General features: G+C 39.6%; 1 protein-coding gene across 6 annotated transcripts in view; it reads left to right on the top strand.

Annotated features, from left to right (window-relative positions):
• Positions 1–27,531, top strand: part of BMAL1 (basic helix-loop-helix ARNT like 1) — a 46,873-nt gene that overhangs the window by 18,197 nt on the left and 1,145 nt on the right. For 3 of the 6 annotated variants that reach the window (XM_061462887.1, XM_061462886.1, XM_061462888.1), the window contains exons 2-18: positions 4,296–4,416; positions 5,152–5,299; positions 8,343–8,363; positions 9,349–9,387; positions 9,714–9,755; positions 10,680–10,837; positions 11,917–11,996; positions 12,987–13,079; positions 14,020–14,137; positions 16,253–16,402; positions 17,767–18,013; positions 19,732–19,838; positions 20,152–20,302; positions 20,914–21,002; positions 22,836–22,944; positions 25,632–25,725; positions 27,305–27,407. In XM_061462887.1, coding sequence (XP_061318871.1) covers positions 5,160–5,299; positions 8,343–8,363; positions 9,349–9,387; positions 9,714–9,755; positions 10,680–10,837; positions 11,917–11,996; positions 12,987–13,079; positions 14,020–14,137; positions 16,253–16,402; positions 17,767–18,013; positions 19,732–19,838; positions 20,152–20,302; positions 20,914–21,002; positions 22,836–22,944; positions 25,632–25,725; positions 27,305–27,407 — 1,741 coding nt within the window. In that variant the 5' untranslated portion in view covers positions 4,296–4,416; positions 5,152–5,159. The remainder of the gene's footprint in view (positions 1–4,295; positions 4,417–5,151; positions 5,300–8,342; positions 8,364–9,348; positions 9,388–9,713; positions 9,756–10,679; positions 10,838–11,916; positions 11,997–12,986; positions 13,080–14,019; positions 14,138–16,252; positions 16,403–17,766; positions 18,014–19,731; positions 19,839–20,151; positions 20,303–20,913; positions 21,003–22,835; positions 22,945–25,631; positions 25,726–27,304; positions 27,408–27,531) is intronic. The other 3 variants (XM_061462889.1, XM_061462891.1, XM_061462890.1) reach the window with 3 other exon arrangements.

Raw genomic sequence — 27,531 nt, 5'->3', positions numbered from 1 at the left:
TGCCTTTATGTTAACTTCCTAGAGTTGAAAGATGTTCTTTGTGCAAGTGTTTTTCTTCTGTTTATTGGAGACACCCGTATGTCAAAATGATTCATCTTGTAGCTTTGTGGCTGGTTGAAATTCATGGCTGCTTCCCTCCAGCTACTTTTTTCTTCGGAAAGATGGGGAGCAGCTATGCAGCAGTAAGTCTCTTGAGCAGTGCAAGTGCCTCTGCCTTCAACAGAGCAAGGGATACTTGTGCCCTGTTGTGAGGGGCTGGGTAGCAGCAACTGCTAACACAAGAGGTGCAGGATGATTGCTCTCGCTGTGTATGTGTGGTTAAGGATTGGGTCGAAACATGAGCTACTGGTGTTATTAAGAGCTTGGACTGGGACGAGTTCCAAAGCTCAGATGTGGATTGTAGGCTGTCTGGAGTTGGCGAACATGCTGATGAATGAGTGGTGCAAGATGACCTCAACAAGCAAATGAGGCAAAATCTCTTCTTTGCCCCAGAGGGTGCGGTGAGATGCACCTGGGTGTGAGAGGAAGCCACAGGGCTTTTTACCTTCTGGGAGTACAGAGTGTTCTTGCGGGTAATAGGGGGTTCAAGGAGCACAAATGTGCCATTGGAACAAAACAATACCAATGTATTAGGCAAATAGGAAGTTTTCTGACAGCCGCTCCTTAAGTATTGAAGGAAAAGGAAAATACCACTGCTTTATTTTAAAGATCTTCCTTCAATTCCTTCAGAGTATTTCATGATAAAGACTCTGATGTATGACCTGCTTGTTACTTGCTGCAGCCGTATCCAAGTGTGCCAGGATGTGTATTGAAATCATCATGGGGATACTTGCGGAGCTTTGCTAAGCAGAAGTCTCCCACCGTTACTGAGTGCATGCACATCTGGAGTCTACATACACCTCTTGAGGAAATACACAGTGAGGACAAATAATCCTGTTCTGTTTCTTACTAGTTTGTACTGTGACCATTTAACTTTGGAGGTGGTATATTGCTGTGAAGGGAAGCAGATGATTTCCTTTTTGTAGCTGTTTTTGGTTCAGTTATTACATACAGTGACAATGAATATCTTTTCAATTACTTCTTAAGAAAGCCACAGCACAGTTTTCCTCTGTCATTGCAAAATAGTGCTTTTAAGATATGAGGCACTTCTGATTCATAAAGGTATAAACTGCATTTCTTCTAGAATAAGTATGTATGTGTGTTGGAGATAATTGACTCCTGCCTAAGGGTAACTGGAACTGGTGGTGCTTCTGTAAAGAGGTCTTGACTCCTGGATGGGTGCTTGCAGACATAGTTGACCTACTTTAGCTCTGACCTTGATTTGCTCAGAGGTGTTTATGTACTCATGATCAGCTTTGCTGCATGATTAAGCCAGTCACGTGGCTTCCAACTTTTTCTTTTTTCTTTTTCTCTTTTTTTTTCTTATTTTTTTAAAGGATGAGCAGTACGATTTGTTTTTACTCTCTCATTGGCCTTGTTAGAGGGGCCTGGAGAAAGACTGAATGCAAGGGAGAGGAATCCTGAAGGAAGTAGTCCCAAACAGGCTGTGGAGACACATTGTCATGCGATACAATGGCAAAATATCATTCAGTTCTTATGTACAGAAGAACTTAATCAGAGAGAGGACTACATGGCATTTTTTTCAAGTAGGTCCTTGGAGTATTTTGGCGACAGGCTGGGTATTCATAAAGGGAAGATTTGAACTTTGCTGATAAATGTGGGTAACTTTTGTGTTCCTTGTCAATGAGGATTTTTTTGAGTCATTGAACAACTAGGCAGCTGAAGGCTGAAAAGGTAGTAAAATACTCAGTTTTTCAGAACTGTAGGAGTCTTGCAACAAATCACTGAGCTGTGCACTATTTATTATAGTGGGGCATGCTTTTATTTGCTCTCATCATTGCTTTGACATTTTCTTAACTTTAAACCTCATTTCAAGAGGCATGCTAAAATGGAGGGCTGTGGTTGTTAGAACTGAGGTGAGCATTTGGGACATGGTAGAGCAAGAAAAGAAACTGAGAATTCCATATTTTGCTTAAATGGTCAAAATACTTGAAAGAGTGCTTTGTAGCTATCAAATACAGATACTTGGTTATAATTTAAAATGGCAGTGCAGTTGAATGGGTGCTTGATTTCAGGATTGTTTTTCTATAAAACAGCTTTGAAATTTTTGCTTTGAGATGAACAACAAAGTGGTTTTTATTTTCCCATTAAAATAAACCAGTGACTTGTGCAGTGTTCTGATTATTAAGCTAAGATGCTGACAGGTATTCTTAAAGGGAAAGGACTCTGTTAAACTTGCAAACCCTTTTTTTCTCCATTTTTTTTAATTTTAATTCCAGCTCATCACAATCTTCTATCTGAGGTCATCATAAGTGGTGCATGAAATTATACTAAGCATTAAAATGTGAGTTCAGCAAGTACATGTGGAGATATTCAGGAACGTTTGAAAGTTAATTGTGGGTGTCTGGGACAGAAATCTTAGAAACATACTTGTTTCTGGTATGTGCATTATGGAGTGCTTGGGTTCCAAGGCTGAATCAATGATGCACAGTAACTGACATTAGAAAAAGAGGTATTGTAGGTAGTTTGATGCAACAGACTTATCACTGGATTCATAGGCCTTAGCCACAGGCCACACTAAATTTAGCTGTAACTGACTTCTGCACATCAGATGAGGTTGAAGATAATGTTTTTGTATCTGTATCAATCAAAGAGAAATGGTCAGGAGCTGTGGTTTAACTGGTGTCTTATAAATTAAGCTGCAGTAATCTCATTAACCACAGTAACATAATCGCGTTTATTGTTGTTGGACTACTTTGAGTGAGAAAGGCAAAGGAGGCAACTAGGAAAAAGCTGATACAGGAAAAGTAAGGCCTGATCTGCAAGTAACTACTTGTGTGAATTAAAGCCTTGTAAAGTAATCTGTGGTTATGGATTCAATTTATATTTTAACTTAAATTTGTAATGATTTAGCTTTTGTCAGTGACCATTTGGTGTGAGGTGGCCTCCTCACTCACCCTTACCAGTATTTCCACACATTTGCAAATAACCTGACGGCTCTTTCATTTTTGGCAAAGGATCACAGGGAAGGTGTCGGGTGAGGTGGACAGTGGGCTGTCACTAGCAGTTCAGAAGCTCTGCTTCTAGAACAATGATGATCCTCTGTTGAAAAGTTGGTGGTGTTAAGGCAGTGACTTGCCTGGCCTTATATTTAAGGGCTGTGATTCTGACTGTTATTACTGTAACAGGACCAGTGATTTAGGTAATTTAAACTTCTGAAATAAATCATGAATTTGCTGTTTTTGCAGAACTGAAGAAAATTGTACCACTGACTTTGGATTTCGTGAGGTTTCTGTTGGCTTATAACTTTTTATGTGTCGATATATGTGATTCAGTGGAATTGGTTGTAATGTCGTATTGACAGAACATTGGTTGGTTGGCCTGCAAACTTCTGAGGGTGTCATGGGAACTTGCTGATCCGTGTAGTTGGGAAGTGCTGCTGTCATCACAGGTTGGAAAGACAGTCACGATGTTCACAGATTCTTCAACCAGAAAACAGTGTATCCCGAAGACTTTCAAAGCTTTTTGCAGGAGGCAGATTAAGAACAGTTTTTAAGTCTTGCATAATAAGTTTTGCTGGAAAACTTGTTTTGTGGCGGCAGTCTGGAAAAGAAGGACATCCATATGCAGACCCACCACTAAGCTTACAGTGTAGTTGGGAGATATAGTTGAGGACTTGAGTTATGGTACAGGGTGTGAATTTTATATAGAACTTGAAGCCTGCAGAATAGAAGAGTGTTTAACCCCCTTTCCTTTGAAAATGCCAACTGTGCTTACAAGGGAAAATAAAATAGTAAGCCAAGCCCAAGCTGTCTTACAGCTATATCCACCTTAGAAGTGAGGCAGCCAGGAGTGAAGGGTAAGTCTGTCTTTCGCACTGTAACAGCAGCTTGACTCATTCTGGTAGCATCTGACAATAAATGTGTGCAGATCTAACCACTGTTTGTGAGACAAGGGCTTTTATGTAAAAACCAAAGAAGGATAAGCACAGCCCGAAAGGAAGTGATGCTGAAGAGATTCCTTATGGTCCAAAGTTTGGATCATTTGAGATGTACATCCCAACACTTAAGCCTTTTGATGATGGATAAAACTTCTACACTTTATAAAGAAATTTAAATTCAACCCTTGTGTAGGAAACATTTATTTGGTATTGTAAACTGTGTCTAAAACAATTGTTCTAAACAAACTTGTTTTGAAAGGTGTTTTTTAAGCTTGCTGGTTTTCTTCCTACTCAGATTTTTGGAAGTACTTGACTAACAGAATATGAGGCATGGAAGAGTTTTAAGGTGATCAGCTGCTTCAGGCTGAACATCATCTTTCCCCAGGAGGATCTAGGCTTCCAAGACAAGCTTTCGGGTAAGAACTCTTCTGTTTGACAGTCGATCCTATTTAGTAATGAATCAACTTCTCATGGGGTTTCTTCCAACTATATAGTTATTTGCATTTTAGAGGATCAAAATGTATATGTTTTGGATGAAAAAGCTAATTAGATTCATTTGTACCTTTAACTAGTAATCTTAAACCATCATTGGGTTATTTAGATTTTTATTTATGGGGTCTGCTGTGGGGAAGATGTTTATTTAACCTCTTATTTTAATGGAAATATTAATTCTTTTCCATGAAATTAGGTGGAATTAGAACTTTCAAAGCTTCTGAACTTTGATACGATGATCTTCAAATGGAGAGAGACACCAAAGTTAGTGTTCCCAGTCAGCAAAAGACAGACAGAACTTACCGTTTACTTATGTAACGTAGAAGCAGTTGGCTGGCCAGTTAACGTGAGAGTAAACCCGGTTTAGTTAACGATCGCATTGACTATTCTTTGAAAATAATGAAGTAATGAGTTTTGAGAATGGTTGTGGTTTGTCTGCAATACTCAATACACCAGTAACTGGAAAAGGAGAAATGGCAAAAGGAAATAATAAAACTGTGAGTTTTGCAGTTTTAGAGAATGGTGATTTTGAGATCTGGGGTTGGTTTTGGTTTTGTTTGTTTGTTTGTTAAAAATATGTAAGTTTTTGCTTTTCTCAGTGCAGTGGTGTTTTGGTTGGTGGTTTTCATTTACTTGTTTGTCTGTTTTCCTGGTGTTAGACAATCCAATGGCAGACCAAAGGATGGACATATCTTCTACAATTAGTGACTTTATGTCACCAGACCCCGCTGACTTGATCTCCAGTTCTCTTAGCAGTTCAGGAATGGATTGTAATAGGAAAAGAAAGGGAAGCTCTACTGATTATCAGTAAGTTGTATTTCTCTTGATTTAACCCTGCTAAAAAGAGGTGGTAACATAACAATACAGTGGGGGAGATGATAGTAATATTTACAGCTATTTTTAAATAACCTTTTCTTGATAACCTGTTGTAAAGGTTTTATAAAGAAAAAAGCTACCGTGCACTAACAGCAAAGTCCATTATTTAATAATAAAAATAAAGTCTTCATCTCAATGCAGCTAGAAGTGGGGGTATCAGGTGGGTTAAGGCTGAGGAGAGAAAATTTTGGCTGATAAGTGAGGAAAGAAAACTAATACCAATGAAACATAGAGTGTGAAGGTTGATTATGTCGACTATTTGCATAGGAAATAGTGTCAGAGCAATGGGAAGGAAGCTAATAAATTAATTAAAAAGCAGAACTGGGAGTAGTTCATTTGCTTCACCTTTTTTTTGCCTTTCTAGTTACTTCAGATCAGTGGGCTGCCAGCCTTTACCCGATGAAGCTATTTTGTTCTCTCAGTTGAATATGAATCTGAATAGTCCCTGGTTTGAGGCAGTAGATCTACCTTTCATTCAATCAACTGACTTAATCTTGTATTGGCTCACAACTGTAGCCTATTATTCCTGACAAAAACCTGGTTTCTTCTAAACCGATAGTAGATAGGTAGTTTTGTTGCAGGAGAGCTGCTTTTCTTCAAGGGAAGCTGCTAATGACTGCTTGGAAGCACTGTCCAAGCCATAGCGTCTCTGCTGGGGCAGGTATTTGAAATAGAAATCACACCAGCTCTGCTTTAGAATAGTAAAGGTTGTAGTAAAGCTTGCCAGATTTTCAGGTGTGTAATGTCTTCTGCACTAGGTCCACCAAGACCAACCTACTTACTCCTAAATCACTGTGTGAACCTCATGTGTATTGTAACTTTACAAAGTCTACCTGCAGGGTAACTTGTGAATGGGTCCCATCCATTATTAATACAGCTGCCTACTCATTTTTATGTAACATCACAAATTTTATCCTTCTGGGCCTTTGGATTGCTGGCAGTTCTTTTTTACTTGGGGGTAGGATTTTTAAGCCGTATTGAGCAAGACAATTAAGAGTTAGGATCCCTGTGCTTAGGACTTCCTTTTAGGAGAACTTATGCATGAAACTTTAAGCACTGTTGAAAGACCACAAACATACTGCATATGTACCTTCTCTAACATGCATTTAGTTTTCCTAGGACATTCATTACTGCTTCTAGTTGAATTGACTAGTACAAAAGTCAGCGAACAGCCTCAATCTTACCATCTTCCTCTCCTACAGAAAGGATTTCTCCATCTTTATTCTCCTGGGTAGGAAGCATTGCTCAAGCCCTTTTTTCCAAAAGCAGCTTGCTCTTCTAATTTATAATTCCACCCTTTAGTTTGTGTGTGCCTTTAAAAAAAAAAAAAGTGAAAACACTCTTTCCTTGAATCCCAAGTAAAGTACGTTTACAACAGCTGTTGTCATACCACAGTTTGTGTTGTGTTTCAAAGTAAATGGTGGCTAGTAAATATTCCTATTTGAAAATAGAACTTAAGGTAGATTTCCTTGATCCCTCCTTCTTTATGTATGCAATGGTAAATGTTCAGAAATGCGCCTGTTAAGCTTTTCCTGCCCATGAACGAGTGTCCAGTTTGATGCTTCATTTACCATTGAAGCCAGGCAATAACAAAGGCAGAACCTGACTGGTTTAGCGTGGTTCTTTGTTCACCTCTCAAGTACAAGCAAACGTATTGATCATCTGCACTTTCAGCTCTCCACACCAGCTTCTTCTCGATTTTTTTTTTTTTTTTCTCCTGCCATTCCTCCGGGAAAATTCCTGTCCAGCCTATTGCTACCACTTCAGCAAAGGTTGTCTGTTCTTCACTGCGATCTCTTATAGTCAAATGCTGGAATCCAAGATTTCATGCACAGCCCTATAAACAGTTAATTTCTTTTCTTGGGAGTAGTGTTTTCAGTTGTAGTAATACATAAGGAAACTATCCAGAAGAATTTGTAGCTTACCTTGTGCCTCTTTGAAATTTTACTTTCTGTGGATTTTCTCTAAAACAATTTTTTTCTAAAACAAATGTTGTCACAACAAGCATCCTGTAGCTAAAGGTGTCATCGCAAGCAGAAAACTGATGCCTCATTTCTGTTTCTAAGTCCTATTCTAGACCTGCATGCTAGTTCTTTGTGAGCCTCAAAAGTGCTTTGAGCCATTGACTTAGACAGTAACTCAGATGTGCAAATTGAGAGATAAAGTAAACCTTTAGCATTATTTGAACTTCTTTTAAAATCTAGTCACAAAGACGATCAGAAAACACAGTGAGAATATATATATGAACGACTGCCATGTTTATATGTTAAGAAGGTTACTGTCCAATATTGAACAGGCGTAACTACTATGTTAATGGCTAATACGAGATTTTTCATGAGGCTTTTAGAAAACATAGCCTCTTAACATGTTAAAGTTCAGTGGTATTTCAGATCATTTTACAATCTTGAAGTGATGCCAGCAGTTAGCTTGCATGTAGAAACTATGTTTAATTTCCTTATGGTATGATAAAGTTTGTATAAAGTTCAGAATTAGGACTTTAGTACTGACTATAAGAAAAAGTTTATCTGTCCTGCTGGGCAGAATCACAACTTGAGAAACTTGGGGTATTTTTCTTAAAAATTGCTTTTAATTTCTGGCCTTAGAGTCCTCTGAAATAAATCCTATTTATGTAACCACAAAGGAAACACACATAAAGCACAGATCTTTCCTTTCTGAAGCTGAAACAATATCTCAGTGATTTGCATGACACAATTTAGGTTAGCTGTTTTACTGGTTTTTCATGTTAAGTGTAATGAACTATGCTAGCTTTTCTTAAAAAGCAGAACTGTTCTTTCAGAAAGTAGATTGATTTGAACTAGCTTATTGCCTTAGAATACATTCACTGCTATTGTCTTATTTCTTTGTACCTTTCATTTCAAATAGAATATAAATTAGCTTGAGAATTTCAACAGAAAATGTAAGACACAATTCTTATTTTCTATATATGGTGTACTTTATTTTTCTTTCTTTTCAGACTTGATGGCTTTCCTTTTGAGTAAGTATAAATATTTTATGCTTGGTTTTTGCTTACCTTTCCCTCCCATTTACTTAAAATCTGCAGGTAAGAAATGAAACCAGCATAAGACAGGCCTCTGAGTGTCCATTTGAGCACAGTTGTACAGATTTAAGTATATCAAAACAGACTTTTCTTAATTCTTTTGTCTAACACGGCTGTGATCATAGGCATTCACATTTTTTTACCAGATATGGCTATGAAAACTTATGCTTTCCTCTCATTATTTCTGTACATACGATTTTAATCTTACAATGTAATAAGGGGAAATCCTTTTTATTCTGCATTCCTCGTTCTTCTTGTTTTGTTTTTTTTCACGTTGAGACAAAAGTAAACCATGTATCTACACTGAAAGTTGAACTAATTTAAAATGTTCCTGCTTAGTTTTATACAGTCTCTCATTCCATTGTGCATTTGGCCATCTCCAGTAGTTCACTGGCCTAGATTATTATCATCTTCTATCCCCAAATGAGCTACCATAAGACAAGCTAACATGCAGAACACACAAGCACAGAGTAATTAAGGGCATTTGTGAATTTTATGCTAGGCACTTTGATAACTGCCTCCAGTGGAACTTTTAAGTGTAGTAAATGCAAGTTGGTAGCCCTATCTGATGAAGGCACAAAAGTATCTGCTGTGATTTGTACTTTTTTCCCCTCTAGTTAACCGAAAAACGTTTTTATAACAGATGATATCTTTGAACCGCAGCATGTTTTGCTGTCAAACACATCAAGCTGTGCCATTTTGTTCGCTTGAAAGGAGACATAACTAATTTAAGAAAATGTTTCAATGTTGTAAAAACCGCACAGCTTCTTTAGCCGTTCCAGGTTCTCACTTTTATATTCTTACTTTTAAGTTTGTGATTTAAAGAGGACAGGAATACTTTAGTCTAATTTTATGATACTTTGATAACAGTTTTGCTAATCCTACTTAATTTGTGATACATTGCTTTATTCTGTTTCTGCAGGGAAGGTATGGATACAGATAAAGATGACCAACATGGAAGGTACTATTGATACAGTCACTAAAATGGTAGTTCCATGGTACTGACGTAGGATCCTGTGTGTAGATACCTGTTTTGGGTGTCACTGTAGTTATGGGTCTCAAATGTTTCTTTGCTGGTACAAAGGCTTAAGATCACTGAACAAATTAAAACAGACAAAAACCCCTAACACTTTGAGCCACGATATTATAAATAATGATCTTTTCAGAAGAAGGGTTAAATAAACATTGAAAGTTTTAAAAAATGAGGATCAGTAGGTATATAAGATGCATTAAAATAATTTGGTTTGGTGTTTTCAATACTGTCTTTGTGATACCATTTCTCAACAGACTGGAGTATACAGACCAACAAGGCAGAATAAAAAATGCAAGGTAATAATCTGAACAAGTATATCAAAAAGAATTCTCTTGCCTTTTCCTATACGTGAAATATTTGCACATGTATCTTATCCTGAAAACAATTTTTTTCTAGCTTTGATCTCTTATTTTTCCATGTCTTTGCACTGTTAACATTTTTCATGTGTAAACTGCCTATACTAATTTGGTAGGTAACTTGTTTTTACTTCATTAACATTGAAATTTGAGGTCTTTAATTTGTGTTTCTGATAATGTTATATTCTTTCATCTTGTTTCTTTCAAACTCAGTAGTGGGTTGTCAATATATTAACAGTGACTCCTTAATATGGAAAAACATAAAACAAAAATTAACTTACTTAGTATTTGTCATGTTCAGAGGTATCTCAAGTACTTGAAGTGGAAAGCTATAGGATGAGTAGAAGATTTATATTGCCACAGCAAAAGGTAGTTTTAAATACTTGGTACATTCATATAGTATACCGATTACAAATTCATAATTGAATGCTTTTATTAAATATTTAGATATTTATAAACATTTAGATATTTATAAATTTGCTTATCCATGACCTTTATGATTCCACTTATGTTTCAGTGTGTGCTAAGAACAGAAATGGTGTACAGCAGTAGAAATCTCCATGTAATTTTGTACTGTTTAGGGGGTTGTTTCAGAACAGATTCAGTGTACTGTATGGCCAGTGTTATTTGTGTTTTCTGGTAAACTAGAACCATGTGCTGCAGCCTTACCTGTTGCTTGTAACTGTTGCTCATCCAAATAATGAACTTAAAATATCTGAAGAATGCTTTATGTGGATGTCCTTTTCATGAGGATGAGAGGGTGACTTAATTATCAGGAGGAGGCTGTTTGTGTTATACTGGATTTTTTAATATGATTTATTTTCTTATGCTTTTCTGTTTTACCTCACCACCTTCCCTGTTTAGGGAGGCTCACAGTCAAATTGAGAAAAGGCGTAGAGATAAAATGAACAGTTTTATAGATGAACTGGCATCTTTGGTACCAACGTGCAACGCTATGTCTCGGAAGTTAGATAAACTCACTGTATTGAGAATGGCAGTCCAGCACATGAAAACATTACGTGGTAAGTTGATTGGGGTAAAGGGGGTGCATGGACAGGGCTAGAGGAGGATGGCAAAATGGGATTTTCCCCAAAGCTGTACTTCTTCTCTCCCTATCCTTTGCCTTAGGAGTAAGTTAATACATTCTGGGACAGCTTCTCACTTTTCTTAGCATTTGATGCTGTGCATTCATTTATAGCTTACTTGTTCATGGTCCAATATCCTGATCCAACTGCGAAATTTGTGGATGAGAAAGAACAGTCTTCTATCATTTGACCTGATTGGTCACCATCAGTAGATTCGACAAAAGGAGGGCAGCTGAGACAGGTTGGGGGAAGGGCTTAAGTGGCAGCACACAGTTGAATCTTGTGCAGTGCTCTTAAGCAGGTAGTGTGCAAAACTCATTGGATAAAGAAGTTAGATTTTACCTGTAAGGAATATTCCTACAGGACTTTGGAGATTTTGTGTTTGTACCTTTAGCTGTGTGTGAAATAATATAGAGTACTTTGAATGTTCAATTTTATTGTCTTTAATGGGTTTCTGTTGCAAGCACCTGAAGGGAAACACACAGATTTGGAAGAGTTGGGGTTGTTGCAAATTTCTGTAAGTCCAAAAGCTTCATATAAGAAATCAGTGATGATCTTGAAAGAGCTTTCAAGAAATATGCCTCTGAGAAAACAGTGATGCAGCTGACTTAAAGAGCCGCTGTTCTAGTTTCTAGGAGACCTGGTGTCTTCCAGGCGTATTTATCCTAGCATTTTGGAAGGTTTAACTTCTGCAGCTGTCATTTGATTATATGAGTACTTCATAGTACAGCATTTGGGTTAAAAAGTATGTCAAAGAACACTTTTATATCTCAGAAGACATTTAATGTGCATTACTACATAATGCAGTGTCTGTGGTTTAGCAAAAAAGCTTCATCCTTTTTTAAGTTAATATCAACAGAGCTCATGTTGATAGTAAATCAAAACCAAAAAGCGACTTCTATTTTAAAGAACACCTGTAATGATAACAGTATAAGAAGCAGCCAAAGGAAAATTGCTCTTTTAAGTGTGTGTTGTTAAGTTTGTGATATGGGGATTGTTTGTTTGGTTTTTTTTAGGTGCTACAAACCCTTATACAGAAGCAAACTATAAGCCTTCTTTTCTATCAGACGATGAGTTAAAACATCTTATTCTCAGGGTATGTTTAAACTTTTAATAAAGAGATATTAATGGCTGTGAATATAACTCTCCCAAAGCAAAACACCAGTGTTTTTCTGCCTTTTGTCTCAGCTTAAGAATGCTCTGATTATAAAGGATAATGAAGAAATCAACAAGATTTCTGCATAATTCCACATAATTTTGGCATAAAGTTAATGGGTTTTAACAATGACTAGCATCTCTTAATTTAAGCAGGAAGATTTAAGAGGAAGATCTGAGGAAACTCATGGACTGAGGCAAAATTACATAAATTGTTTCCTTGCAGACTTCCTGTCATTGGCTACCTTGACGTGACTTTTGGTGAACAATGATATAACAAACACCTTTTTTTGAGGTCATTGATGTAACACGATTTAGTATGTTTGGCTGCTCGCTGTATACTTCTTTTACAGAATGAGGAGCGTCTATCGTTTGTCAGTAGTTAAGCTTTTCTGGTAGCTTGTGTAATTTGTGCACTTGTGCTCTTTAATGTCCAGACGCAGCATATGCAGAATGTGATTTCTGCAATATTGTGACTCTAAAGCTATAAAATTAGGGCCTAATCCCACACACTTGTATGTGACTGAAAGAGTCATAATGGGAATTACTTGCGTACAGGCACATAAGTAAATACCCAGGTTACATTTGGTCTCTAAAAGAGGAACTATAGAATAAATACAATTAAAATAATATTTTAATTTGAAGGACTTTGAAACATAATCATAGTATTATTGGACAAGACATGGATTCTTTCTTCCCGTAAAAGTGATTTTACATTCTGGGCATGATGCCCGCAATTATGCAGAAAATGTTTGTAGATGCTGAGAAAACTTTGTTGTGATTTAGTATCTTGCCTGTTGACTCAGTTATCTCAAAATGTTAAGACAGCTCTCCTAGTGTAGAAATTTTACTGTGTTCAAAGTGGTTTTAAAGGTTATAACGATGCAGTGAGGGTTTATAACTTAGTAACTTTCTCCCCCTCCCCAATTAGGCAGCAGATGGATTTCTTTTTGTTGTGGGCTGTGACAGAGGGAAAATACTGTTTGTTTCAGAATCTGTCTTCAAGATCCTCAACTACAGTCAGGTATTCTTTTCTATTTTAAGTAATGTTAGGCCTTAAAAGATTGAAAAGCTTTTTTTTTTTTATGATTATGTGTTTATATGGAGGGGTATTTATGTAAATAGTCTGTCTTGAAAGCTGAGATTTCTTGCAAAGAAAGAAGTTTTTCTTTGCCATGTCATTAGAGAAGATTGTTTCTGGTTTCTCTTCAAGCCAAGGAGGTGAAAAGGAACTAAATTTACCTCACTGATTGATGCATTCTGATCAGGCATTTCCCCTCAGGCTTGCAAAATCATTATCTAATTGGAAGCAAAAGCAAATATTGAAAAAACACTCAGGTTCTTCCAATTGCTTCACATGATTTTTTTTTTTTTACTTGGTTTTCTTTTTTCTGTTCTGGTTTTGCTAGAATACTTACTGATGGGAAGCAATTATACCAAAGCCAGGAATTTAATACGTGCTTAACGTGAGGCTTAACTTGCACCATATATTGTGTAAATAAGAGTCTTCGTTTGTTCTGTCATCTGCCCTTGTTGCCAAATTTGAAAACTGTATTAGCTTCAACAGTTTTCTTCAGGAAGCCTTTGGTGTTAGATATATGCTAAATACCTACTCACATTGTAGATACTGGAAGAGAATGTTGACAATTATGTTTCTTTTTTCCTTCAAATGTGTGGCACATGAAGAAAGGTGGAAGAGAAACTGGAGTGTTTGGTGGTGGTGAATTGCGTGTGCTATTGCTGCTAAGCTCTTACTGAAAATAGTGAAATAAATTACTATATAATGTAGTCATAACTTAAATATACAGAGAAAACATAAGCATACCTCACATTAAATCCTGAATCTCGGATGTTTAGTGGTCCTTGGTTAGACCTATATGTAAAAGGATTGCTTACAATAGGTGCTAAAGTTGAGGAAATACACTGAACAATTACTTTTTTTACTAAATATTCAATCTCTACAGAATGATCTGATTGGTCAAAGTTTATTTGATTACCTTCATCCTAAAGATATTGCCAAAGTGAAGGAGCAGCTCTCTTCTTCTGACACTGCACCACGAGAAAGGCTTATAGATGCAAAAAGTAAGTATTGCCACCTTTGAAAAACAGTGTTGTGTGTCCAGATCCACTGCTGCTGAATATTTGCCTAATGTCAAAAGTGTGTGTGGTGTGCTGTTTGGTTTATGTGTCGTGCCAAGGAAGTTTTAGCTGTGTCAAAACTGGTAGGCTTGGTGTGTGCTGCAGGATAGATGCATCAGTTTAACTGGCTTCACCTGTGAGGTATCCTCTCTTTTTTTTCCAAGCATCAGAGGTTTAGTTTTTCCCATTAAAATTTGTGAAGCACTTGTTCTAATCTGTCATTCTCAATGGCAGAATACGCTTCAGTATTATTCTGGATATTTTCAAGGTAGAGGATTCTTTTGGTTTGTTTATTTTTTATTGTCACTCCCATCTATGACCTAACCTTTCTCTTAAAAGTTTTTTTACACTGGTCCTTGGAATCATTTCCTACTCCCTATCTTAGCTCTATTCCACTCTGATATTTTAAAGTTGTTCTGTATCTCTGCTGCTTTTGAGGTGAGTGGGTGTTTAATTCATTTTCTTAACAGGAGTCTACATTGCTTGAGTAAAAGGTGGTATTTTACAACTCCAGATTTCCAGGTCATTAAGTCTCATGTTTGTCAGGAGCACAAACCTCTAGGATGTCATCTTCAAGAAGCCACCATCTCAATTTCAGAAACTGAAGCCAAGAGAGATCATTCCAGGGCAGAAAGCCTAGAGGCTCCAGCTGGATCAGCTGAAGTTTTTCTGGCTCCTGGTTTTGTCTGGTTGTCAAGCATGTATATCCAGTGCTGGCTCCTTTTTTTTTTTGTGTGCTGACAAAGTTACGGCAAAAATAAATACTGTGAATTACAGCCCTCCCATCTGCTATGGTAGACTGATTGATAGAATTTCAAGAGCCCATATTCTTAAAGAGTACTAATATGTATGTGTGTATTTATTTTTATGTTGGCATGAGTGACTCAGGCACAGCTTGTACTCTCACTACTGAAGAGCAGTTTCAAATGCATGTGGTTGCACGACAGTCTGACCTCCTTGTTGTGACCTCGGTCAATTCTAATTTTAAGGGAGGCACACTTTACATTTTGGCGTCGTTGTTTTCCCCCTTATGTTAAATGCCTTCAAGGACCTAGAAGTTTTTGTACATGTTTGTAGCTGTTTGTTTGTTCAACCATGCAGAAATGGTTGAAGTGGGTAGCAAAAGTTGCTATGTGATTTAAATCCTACATCAACTCTTGGAGCACTGTCCCTTGGAGGTCCAGCTTCATCACTGGTGTTGCTGATACCTGTGTTCTTGATGCATGCCAGGCGTCTTCCTGGAGCTCAGTTTGTACCAGCACTCTTCTGTTGGCTCCCAGAGTTGATGTGTGTTTTGGTACTTTGTTTCTCCAGTTACTTTCCACAGAACAGAAGAGAATCTAAGAATCTCCTGCAAGAATATGGTAAAGGTCAGGGCTTAGTGTTAGGGAATGGTCATATGCATTTATTGCTTTGAGGCTGGAGAGACTTCAGACATGTAACCAGTGGTCTTGGGGATTTGCAGCACCTGTGTAGGTCACTGCTGCCTTTTTTTCCACCTGCCATCATAACAGTGAAAGCTGATGTCTAAAATCATACCAGGGAAATGGACCTGAAAAAACTGTGCTGTTTCTGCTCTATATGTGCATATGTGCTCTCTGAATGGGTGTTGTGATAGAAAAGGCTTTCGGTCTGAAGGGACAAGGGCCTATTGAGTGACTATGTATGAAGTACTGCTCTGGTTAGGGGTAAATAATCTCTATTTTGATCAGTTGATTGGTGTTCAAAGAAATCACAATTTATCGCAAAACTCATGTGGATTTGTACGATCTTTTGCTAATCTTTGCATTTAGAACCCTATGTTCTCCAGCTTGCATCGTTTTCACACTAGAAGGTCTAATCACAAATTATAATGTTGATGTGGTGAGCTGAGTCCTGCCCAGCCCATACTCAATTCCATGAAAATCTTCTGTTTCTGAAGAGGGATGAAAAAGGACTTCTGTGCAAGTCCCAGCAAAGTTGAAACTTTGTACAGTTGGGCAGTTATGATATAATCCTTTGTACGGTTAATGTTGTACCTGAAGAAGGCGGCTTCCTCACTTCCTCTCTGTGTTACAGCTGGACTCCCAGTTAAAACAGATATAACGCCTGGGCCATCACGACTGTGTTCTGGAGCAAGACGGTCCTTCTTTTGTAGGATGAAGTGCAACAGACCTTCAGTGAAAGTAGAAGAAAAGGATTTTCCTTCAACCTGTTCAAAGAAGAAAGGTAATAATTATGTATTTTATTGCCATATGTAATGGCTATCAGCCTTTTTTTTTATACAATTGCTCATTTGCAGTGCTTAAATGTTTTACATTTATTGAACACTGTCAATGTTTCCTATTAATATATTGAACTCTGTCTAGGTCTGATAGTTCTTCATACCCCACCCACCTCCCAGTAGCTCTTACACACTGTATTAGCATATAAAGCCAAATTCTCCTCTCTGCTTTCTTGACATTTTTGCAAGCACTTTGTGCTGACAGTTCTGGTGTGGTTATTGCATCTTCTTCAGACATTGATCATATCATACTGAGTCCTGACCTTCCAGTGAACATCTGCAACAAAGGGGAGCTGTTACTCTCTTCCTCTGCTCCATCTTTGACAAGTGATGTTTGGGTGGATATCCAACTAAAAAAATTAGTTTGTTCTGAGTTCATCTGTGGTTTTGGTACATTGTGAGTACTGGAAACAGTGTATCTACACCAGAATTGTTCAGTCATAACATTATCAAAGTTGGTAATATTTTCTTGCTCTGCAGGATATTATTCTAGACATGTTGGAATATATGTTTAGACCACATTTGAAAGTTTCTTCTTTGAGTACCTTGGATAATACATTTGGTATTAAGGTGGAAAGTGTCAACTAGAGAACAGAAGTTAACTGCAGTGTTTTGTCTCGGGATGTGACAGCTGCCCCAAGTACTTCCTGCTGGTTTCAGATACAGATTCAATCTTAGATCATGCTTTTGTGCGCAGCCCTGAGGAAGACACTTTGTGCAGTTAGGCATACACCTTTGACTCTCTAGGAAAGTCTTCCTTGCAGTTTTAAGGCCTGCTCAGTGCTGAGGAATATGAGTTCTCCTTTTGTATTATTTGTCATTGTGAATCTTCATCCTCACCTCTATGTGCAGAGCTGTCCCCTGTATACCCCAAACAGTGTCTATTCTGGCAAATAAATTGATCTTGTTTTTTGTAGGAGCCTCATGTTAAGCTGAAAGAAGCGTCCTGTTTATCTATTTAGTATATTAATTTCTTCAAACAGTCCTTGAGATGGTTTGCATCCTTTGCTGAAGTAATAAAACATGATGCAATTTCTACTTAAAGATTATCAAAAGCAACCTTGGTCCCAACTGTGTGGTGTTTCAGTACCACCCATGGTTTTGCAGAGATAAATTGTGTATCACATTATCTCAGATTAGCTGTGTTGAAGCAGGAGTGCTGAAAAATCCCTTAGTGAACAGTGTCCCAAATTTCCTGGATAAGAGAGGAGATGTGTTATCAGCAGAATGGAGAGGAAGTTCTCCAAAGCAGTATCCATGACCTAACTGCTCTTTTTGGGTTTTGTTTTTTTCTGTTTTCTTTTTGCAGCAGACCGCAAAAGCTTTTGCACTATTCATAGTACAGGATATCTAAAAAGCTGGCCTCCAACAAAAATGGGACTGGATGAAGATAATGAACCGGATAATGAGGGTTGTAATTTAAGCTGTCTTGTTGCAATTGGACGGCTGCATCCTCACGTAGTACCCCAGCCAGTCAACGGTGAGATCAGGGTGAAACCCACAGAGTATGTTTCTCGACACGCAATAGATGGGAAGTTTGTTTTTGTAGATCAGAGGTAAGGATACTTGTAATATCTTCCACAATAAGTCAGTGTCTTAACACTGCTTTACTGGCTGCTTTACTTGAAGCAGCTTTTTACTAAATCCTCACTGCAGGTTATTTTGGTTTTTGAGACCAAGTTCAAAGCTATTCCTGTGTATTTATACAGTATTACTGATTCAGTTAAAAAAAACCCCTAACTTCCCAAGCTATGGTTTATTAGAGTATTCCAGGGATCATTTCTGCCCATTTGTTAAGTGGAAGCCCATTTGGAATGTGTGCATGTAATCTTCAGAAGAATCTGCTGTCCTATCTTGAAACAGGACTGTGATTACTACTTTTCTTGTGGTTTGAATACTTTGGCAAGCACTACATAGTTCAGTTATACAGGCTGCATTAGGCTTTGGTAGCATATACCTTTATTTAACTATATACTTGGATGCATTCTGCTGAATTAATACTTCTGTACGTGATCCTTTGTAATTCTTAGAAAGCAAGCTTTTCATAAGCTTTACTTAGTGGAAAAGGCTTGAGAACTTGTACCAGTATGGTATCCTCTTTCAAATATAAATTTAATATTATTTAAAAGGCTAATTTCAAAAGAAATTGCTTGAATTTTCTTAAATAGTAGAGACACATGACCTGTGTCTTCCTTCAAAATAGCTGGTATTGTTAAGGGAAAAAAGGTGGATGAAGGATGCTAACGGAGGAATTATATAGGGTTGGTTGGAGAGGCCTTGTTTCGTTTCCTGCCTTATCAAGATGGATTGAGACTGCTCAGATGAGGCTGTTTCAGGTTGACTGTGGCTTAAGTTTACTTGCTTACAGTATAGAAAAGCCTAGGCTCCAAATGCTGACAGAATCTGCCTGCTGGGATTTGTTTAGGGATGTGTCTGGTCTGTCAGCTGAGTTTGTGGACTTTGAGAGGAAATAGAGTAAATAGTCTTGAGAGGAAGCACAGTAAGGAGAATCTATCTGAATGCTGTCTGGGTGGTTGGGTTTGGGGGGGGTTGCAGGTTTTGGTTGAGCTGTTTGAGGGGTTTTGTTTTTAATTTGAGGGAAAGCTTTTTAATGTACCAGCTCTTCAGCAGCAGTGCTTAGACGCTGGTGGTCACGGAGGGAGCTGTGAGAGCATTCCTAGCCTTTCTGTTGCTCAGAGTGTGCTGTTCTGTCATGCCAAGGTATGGCAGCTTGTGAACGAGTCTTGCTTTCAACAGATCAGATGTATTCTGCAGGTGGGTAATTCTGAAGAATTTCTAAAATAGTAAGACTCAAAATGTTGGATTTAAACACATACACTCTCATTTAATGGTTTTCCAGCTGTTGTTTACATTCCTTAAGAGTGACCTTTTCAGTTCATGCTAGGCTGTTGTATAGCTCACTGTCACTTATCTACAGCGCTGCTTTGCCTTTTCCTCTTCAGGTTTAAATTCTCAATATTACAGTGTACCTCCAAAGCTATTTAGAAAGTCTTACATCCCTTCCAGTGGTGGTAGTTCAAATGTAATACCTGAGGGCTCCTGGTGTTTCCTACTTTTTTAATTACCTGAGAATTAAAAAGAATATTAACGATGTTTTTGGGTTTTTTACCTTCTAAGCTGAAAACGCATTTCCACATTAGTCAAGTCTTACCCAGTGTCAGTGTGAGTTTAAGTAATCTGTGAGTAAGGATGCTGTCAACTTGAAATGAATGATACCCTCTTATTTACTTTCCCTCTCCCTCCTTTTCCCAAGGGCAACAGCCATTCTGGCATACTTACCCCAGGAACTTCTAGGTACTTCATGTTACGAATATTTTCATCAAGATGATATAGGACATCTTGCAGAATGTCATAGGCAAGGTACGGTTAAGTAAAGAAATGTTGTAAATCCTACCAGGAACAATTGTGTATTAAGAAACACAAACTTGAAAAGATGTGGATACCTCTCTGTTTGCAGATGTTTTAGTCAAGAACATTGTGCGGCCTGTGCCAAACAATAGGATTATCTTCGACTTCCATGGATTTTTAGTGAATATGTGAGGTTCTGGTTGGGTGTGGGGGGGTGTCTGCAGAAATAGCAGTCTAATTCAGGGGTGAAAGGAGATAAGGGCTCTGTTCATGTACTCGTGGTGCCTGTTTGACACAAGGTTCCTTGCTTTCTGCCTGTCTTTAGTTTTGCAGACAAGAGAAAAAATAACAACTAACTGCTACAAGTTCAAAATAAAAGATGGCTCTTTTATTACATTGCGGAGTCGCTGGTTCAGTTTCATGAACCCTTGGACCAAAGAAGTAGAATACATTGTCTCAACAAACACAGTTGTTTCGTAAGTATTCTTCTCTTAGCAGCTGCAGGTACATGCTGAATGCTTTACCCTGTGTTCAGATGCGCTTTGACCTAAATACGTGCACGTCTTCTATATGACAATAGGGGTCTTCTCCAGATAACACCCAGAACTGCATCCTGGGGGAGAAGGCAATTAGTTTAATAATTACAATAGTTTAGTATGTGATGTGTTTATTTTAAAGCCTGCAGAAATACAAACGCTTTCTTCCTTTGGGAAAACCTGGGGTTCCAGTCTTTGTAGGGACTTACAGGAGGTGCAGTTCTTTGCTTTCATATGGCTTCCCCTCCACTTCTGTTTTTCCTTGGGGGCTCTGCACAGGTGCAGTGGCTTTGCGGTAGAATAGCTGCTGTAGAGGAACTCTCTTAGGAGAGAAGCAGTTCGGTTCTGCATTGCACGCTTTGAATCATAACATGGTGGTTTATTTTGGTTGTTTGTCTAGCCTTGGTGTCAGTCACAGTGTTGCTTTCATAGAGGTGATAGTGACTCACAAACTGCTCATACCCTGAAGCATTCCATTCTGACACGCTGGCAGAGAGACTGTTACACAGGGGTTTTCTGTCACTGATTCTTTTAATTCTTGATATCCACAGTGCCAACGTACTTGATAGTGGAGACTCGGCCTTTCCCCAGCTTGCGGCTTCTCCACACAGCATGGACAGTGTGCTTCAGGCTGGAGAAGGTAACCACTATACAGCAAGGAAATCATGGGCAGCCATGCCTCGTTAGCAGCTAATCCTGCATGCACAAATCTGCTGCACTTTTGCACTGAGAATTTGTTGATGTCCTACAGAAAAACAGTTTGGGGGGCAAAGAAGTGCAAATGTAGTTTGTGTCCTGTTAAATACCAGCTTTGGATGTAAGCTGGTCAGCGACGCACGAATGAGCTAGTTATAAGAAACAAGTATAAATGGGGTTGGAGGATTGACATAGAGGACAAATGTTTGCATCATGGCTAGCGCTATTTGTACATCACCCAGCAGTGACTTGAGGTTCCATGGTCAGTGCAGATGACTACTCTGAGGGGGAATGTATCATAAATCAGGCTGGTCATTTGGCTTACCACTCCTTGCCTGCCCTGGGTTTGACTTTTTTGTCAAGACATGAAGACTGACCTCTGGTAATCATCATGGGCTGGTTATGGATGCTGCAGGTTACTGAACCATCTTGTATAACAGGTGGTGTGCAGCATAATGCAGAGCACGTCTTAATAATGAAGTGTTACTGGAACTGGGTGAAACTGAGGTAGAATAGAAATATGTGGTGACAGCCTATGGATGAAAGATGGTGATAATACTGAGATCCTTGCCGAAGGGTCGGGACCCATTGCTTTTAGAGACCCTATTCAGGAGATATGCCTTTGTAACTGTAGAGCAAGGATGTTACACGTGTTAGGAATTACATTGTGAGCTGTATGCGATACACTTAGAAGAGTGCAAGACTTCAGCTTTTCAGTTACATTTCCTTGTGAAAGATGAGGTTCAGAAAGTGGCGCTGTAGAGAAGTAAAGGTGGCAAAGCATGAGACAGCTGAGAGTAGAGGAAGAGAAGCTGCTGGTAGGCCTGATGGTTAGTAATAGAAGGTAGAGTAAAAGCAGTAACATGGTGTCTGGGCCTCCGGAGAATGGGAAAAATAGAGACCTGTTCTCTAATAGGATAAGCTTTTTTTTTCTTACAATGTAGCCTTTGAAAAGGAAACATGCAGAAAATTGTCATACTGACAATTCTTGTCCTAGAAGAGTGAATTAAGTGCAGTGTAATTACAAGTGGTTCTGGCTCTGCTAAGGGTCTGATGACCTTTTACTTTATCACCTCCTGGTGAGTCTGAGCCAAGATACTGAGGGCTGCTGTTGTTAAATATCAGTTTCTAACTGGTGGCAAGTACCCATTATGGATAAGCAATGCTAGGGGCTTTCTTCCCCTTTCAGTACATGATCTTTTCTTTGCTACACTTTTGAGTATATCAGGCTCCTTCCTCCCTGCCTCTCAAGTGTTGTACAAGTATCAAATCACGCTAAAGTAGCAGTGAGCTGCTAACTGTTCAGACATCATGTTTTTCCTCCATTTTTAGATACTTGCAGTTACCTTCAGGGGTAGCTTGGGTTTATCCCATACTGAATGGAATATCTGCTGGCAAGTTCTTTACACAAACAAAGAACAGACATCTTTGGAGGTGAGCCTATTCAGGCACGGAATAAAGCTGGTCTGACAAGCTATGGTGTACCAGTTCTTCACAAGATGTGCTACCAGATGCTTGAAATGCCCAGACTCCAATAAGGGTCAGGATGTGTTGTGTGATACATCCCTGCTGGAGCAGAGGGTTGTTTGAGAGACATAGCATAGCTCAGTGTGAGATGGGGCTTTCCCTACATTTGAAGGTACTCACCAGTTGGTGGAATTGTAAATAAATGGGGTTCAGGAGGTCCTGCAGCTTGTCAAAGCACATCTAATTGCAGATGATTTTTGGAAAAAGTTTGTAAGCTTTTACCTGACCTGAAGATTTCTACTTATCGCAGGTGGCCCAAAAAGGACCCATCCTACTGTGCCTGGAATTCCAGGTGGAACAAGAGCTGGGGCAGGTAAAATAGGGAGGATGATTGCTGAAGAAATCATGGAGATTCACAGGTGAGAGGAAATGGTATGAAGTTAGAGGAAAATGAGTGTTGTTCTCCAGGAGAAAATTAAGGAAGGCTTTCTTGAAGCAGAGTACAGAATGATACAATTGTATTCCATCAGTAGACAGCTACAGGTGACTCAGAACACCTGCGGCAGTCAAAAAGCCTATAGTAAAAGAATGAAAAAGTTACAGCCTTCCAGCTTTCTGCTGTAACAGACTAATCCTGGAACTTTTTTTTTGCAGTGGTGACAATTACCAGTTTACCAGAAACAGTAGTTAAAAAGGACAGCTAACTAGAAACAAGTTTCTTTCCAGGCTGTTCTTTTTCCAATGACTTAAGGGTGTGAGTGGCACAGCCTCCAACTGCCAAAGCTATTGACTCTGTGCCAAAAAAGCACATAGTTTGTTTTCACTTTGCTCAGATGCTTTTACTGTTGATAGATGTGTAGGTTCAGCTTGTGCCGTCCTGCCACAGCCCTTTGCGCAAGGACACAAGGATTAAGCTAGCTCCGCCTTCCCAGGGGCGCTCTAAGAGTCAAGATGTACATCTTGATTTAAACAAGTCTTGTAGCACCCCTCAGTAAGGGACTGTAGTGACATAGAGCTGTGTCTCAGAACTGCCACCTCACACAGGTGAGAGGTTCTTCCAGTGGGTATCACTTTATTTCTACCGGCTAACAGTCCCTATTCTTCATGAACTTCCTTTTTGGAACTGTTCTCTTTCCTGTAAAAGTGGTCTTATCCAGCAGATGTTTAGTGGCAGTAATTCAGCCATACTGAGCTGAGGGCTGGGAAAACGTTCACTCCATTTCCCATACTTTTGCTTCTGCAGACCAGAGACTACTTGCATCATTCTTTAAGGGTTAATGGGGCAGAATCTAGCTGGAGGTCTGTGACTAGTGGAGTCCCTCAGGGGTCAGTGCTGGGACCAGTGCTGTTTAATATTTTCATCAATGACCTGGATGAGGGAACTGAATGTACCCTCAGCAAGTTTGCTGATGATACTAAACTGGGAGGAGTGGCTGACACGCCAGAGGGCTGTGTTGCCATTCAGCGAGACCTGGACAGGCTGGAGAGTTGGGCAGGGGGAAACTTGATGGAATTCAACAAGGGGAAGTGTAGAGTCCTGCATCTGGGGAAGAACAACCCCATGTACCAGTACAGGTTGGGGGCTGACCTGCTGGACAGTAGTGAAGGGGAAAGGGACCTGGGGGTCCTGGTGGATAGGAGGATGACCATGAGCCAGCAATGTGCCCTTGTGGCCAAGAAGGCCAATGGCATCCTAGGGTGCATTAGAAAGGGTGTGGTTAGTAGGTCAAGAGAGATTCTCCTCCCCCTCTACTCTGCCTTGGTGAGGCCGCATCTGGAATATTGTGTCCAGTTCTGGGCCCCACAGTTCAAGAAGGACAGGGAGCTGCTGGAGAGAGTCCAGCGCAGGGCAATGAAGATGATTAAGGGAATGGAGCATCTCTCTTATGAGGAGAGGCCAAGGGAGCTGGGACTCTTTAGCTTGGAGGAGACTGAGGGGTGACCTCATCAATGTTTACAAATATGTAAAGAGTGAGTGTCAGGATGATGGAGCTAGGTTTTTTTCAGTGATGTCCAGTGATAGGACAAGGGGCAATGGGTGTAAACTGGAGCACAGGAGGTTCCATGTGAACCTCAGGAAAAATTTCTTTACTGTGAGAGTGACAGATCACTGGAACAGGTTGCCCAGGGGGGTTGTGGAGTCTCCTACATTGGAGATATTCAAGGCCCGCCTGGACAAGTTCCTGTGTGATGTACTCTAGGTTACCCTGCTCTTGCAGGGGGGTTGGACTAGATGATCTTTTGAGGTCCCTTCCAGCCCTTGGGATTCTGTGATTAGAATTGGAAGAAAAGAAACCCAGATAAACCAAGACCAAACCAGCACTCTGAAACTTAACCATCCCTTTCAGTAGCTGTATGACACTTAGCCTCAAGTGAGTGTAGTAGTATCGCTCACCGCCCATGTTTTCATTTCAAGACCCTGGGTTATTTCCAGTCCTCTTTCAGCAGCTGTTACTATTTTCCAAAGCTGCCTTCTGTTCAGCTTTCCCAGGGGAGCTCTGCCAAGGATAAGATTCCAATTTCCATTGCTTTTCTCCATAACTGCTCCTCCTCCTTGTTGGTTCTACAGTTAATACATTATTCATTAATAACAAAATTATATTTGGTCAAGCTATGGAAAACTGAAGTGAAAAAAACCTGCTTTGAGCAGTTTAATATTAACTCTATCAAATGTCCAATGTATTTCTGCAACAGTAGCTCACTTAAGGAGCCCAGGTTACTGCAACTGAGGCAGCTCAAATCCTTAGCTGGTCTTAATTTAAATAAAATACAAAAGATGAGGCTTTCCTCAGTACCCAGGACCATTTTCCTTCTGACTCCCTGTGAAAGCTGTACAGGGGCAAGCAAAGGGTAGGGAGGAGATGAAGCTTGCAGAGCAAGTAGCAAGCTGGACAATGGCACACAGCTGTGTATCGAGCTGCAAATAAAAACATTGCTACTGCTGATTTGAGTGACACTGAAAAAAGGAGAAAATCACAGAAATGAGGGTCATGCTTTTAACACCTTATGCCGCCTGACAGTAAAGTCGGCATTTGAACTCCAGGTCTCTAAAGCCCGAGTCTCAAAGTTGCTGGCAAATTTATTCCCTGTGTTACGCATTTTTTAGGATAAGAGGATCATCACCTTCTAGCTGCGGTTCAAGTCCACTGAACATTACCAGCACACCACCACCCGACACATCCTCCCCAGGAGGCAAGAAGGTAAGAGCAAGCTTGGCAACCAGTCTTGTAGCAGTGGTGGGAAGCAACACGAAATAATGTGTGTAAAATTACACATGATGTTTGGCTCCTCTTGGCTGCTTGGCTGAAAAACCTTGGCAGCAAGTCGGAGTATCCTGGTGGTAGAAACGGCTGGACAGTACTCCACGAAGTGCAGAGACCGCTCGTTCTTAAACACTGACAGCTTTGGAACCCCCCTGCTCTGTAGATGTTTCTTTTTTAACAGAGCTGCAACAGCTCTCCTCCTCTCTTGATCCTCCAAAAACTCTCTAACACCACGTACTGGCCAACAGTGGAAGTGCTGTCATTTGAGCACAGTGCCCAAATGAATCACAGCAGTTTTACTGTACTGCTGTAGCACAAAATATGACAATGAGATACTTTACTGTGCACTGACAATTTAAGTCAATACCACGTAGCGTGCCTTGTTCTAAGACTGCTTAAGTAGCACTTACATACCATTACCAATGCTTAACAACCTGAATGCTAGTACTGACTGCATTTAAGTCTTGCAAATTGCTGTTTATGGTAGTTACATTCAAGGCAAGAAGAACACTTATCCAGATCCTTATTCTGTGCATTCAAACACTGCCTCAGACTTACTTTTTTCCCCTCACAACTTATGACTATACATAGGAATTGCTTGTACTGGAGCCTATAACAGAAGCAACTATTTCTGTCTATTCCTGGCTCTCTTTGTTCTTTGAAATAAAACTTGCAGTTGGAACAAACTGAGTTGTATGTAATTCTAGGAACAGTTATTCTTACCCTTCTGCTCTCCAGTAATACAACACCTGCATAGAGTAGGGGCTGCTGTAATGGAATAAAGGCAAATGCCCACGGAGAGCTGGGTATTTCCAAGAGGGTACCCACCCTCTCCATCCATCACCTTAGTCAGAAGACTGCATTTGCTAGAAACAACTCAAGTTCTATCTGACGCTGCCGTCAAGAGCTCCCAAGTACTTATCTTCCGGTGCACGTGCCTCTGAGTGGTACAAAACTATGGCTCAGGTTCTGCTATTCCCTTGTTATTTAAGAATCCCAGAGAATGTTCTTCTGTTTCTGGTGAACTCTGGTGCTCTGGAGCCATGCTGCTGCATACGAAAACATGGTTAGACTTGCCAGCCAGGAGCAATGCTTAGCTCATGCAGTCTGTCTGGGAGGGTTTTACTTCCAGAATTAAGGATCTTAGTTGACAGTACTTCACATACACCATAAATTCAGACATATTTCTGTAGATAGTGTAATTATGATCACTTGCAGATGGAACATTTACAAAGGCGACCCCCAGAAATCCCCTGAAGGCATTTTCTATGACCTGTTCAGAAGTTTAGCACATAGTACCAACTTGATTTCCTTTCTAATGGTGATACAGTCCATCTGCTACCTGCTTGATGGGCATCACAGAGGAAGTAGCTCCTGGTTTACAAGTTTGATTAGCTGGGCTGTAGGTGTTGCGTCAAAAAGCCCATCTTCCCTGTATTAAAAATACCAATATAGGGCAATTTAGACTAAATGCAGTATTTCATGCTGGTTTGTGGCTTCTGTTTTTCCTTTCAAGATCTTGAACGGTGGCACTCCAGACATTTCTTCAGCTGGGTTACTGTCTGGGCAAATCCAAGATAATTCTGGTTACCCATATTCTGACAACTCCTCTATTCTTGGTAAGTGCAAGTCACACACTGAGGTGCCTCAATACCAGTGAAACACAAAAACATGGTGGTTTTTAGCAATAACTTGCTTTTGCTACCTGCCAGCTATAGCTGAGGCACAAAGCCCATAACATAC

This window comes from Pezoporus flaviventris, unplaced genomic scaffold (genome assembly GCF_033815535.1).
Source record: "Pezoporus flaviventris isolate CSIRO_AGI_PZ_B2104156 unplaced genomic scaffold, CSIRO_AGI_Pfla_v1 ptg000036l, whole genome shotgun sequence".
Lineage (NCBI taxonomy): Eukaryota > Metazoa > Chordata > Aves > Psittaciformes > Psittacidae > Pezoporus > Pezoporus flaviventris.
The sequence above is the reverse complement of the archived record's forward strand: the minus strand, read 5'-3'. Positions and strand labels throughout refer to the sequence as shown.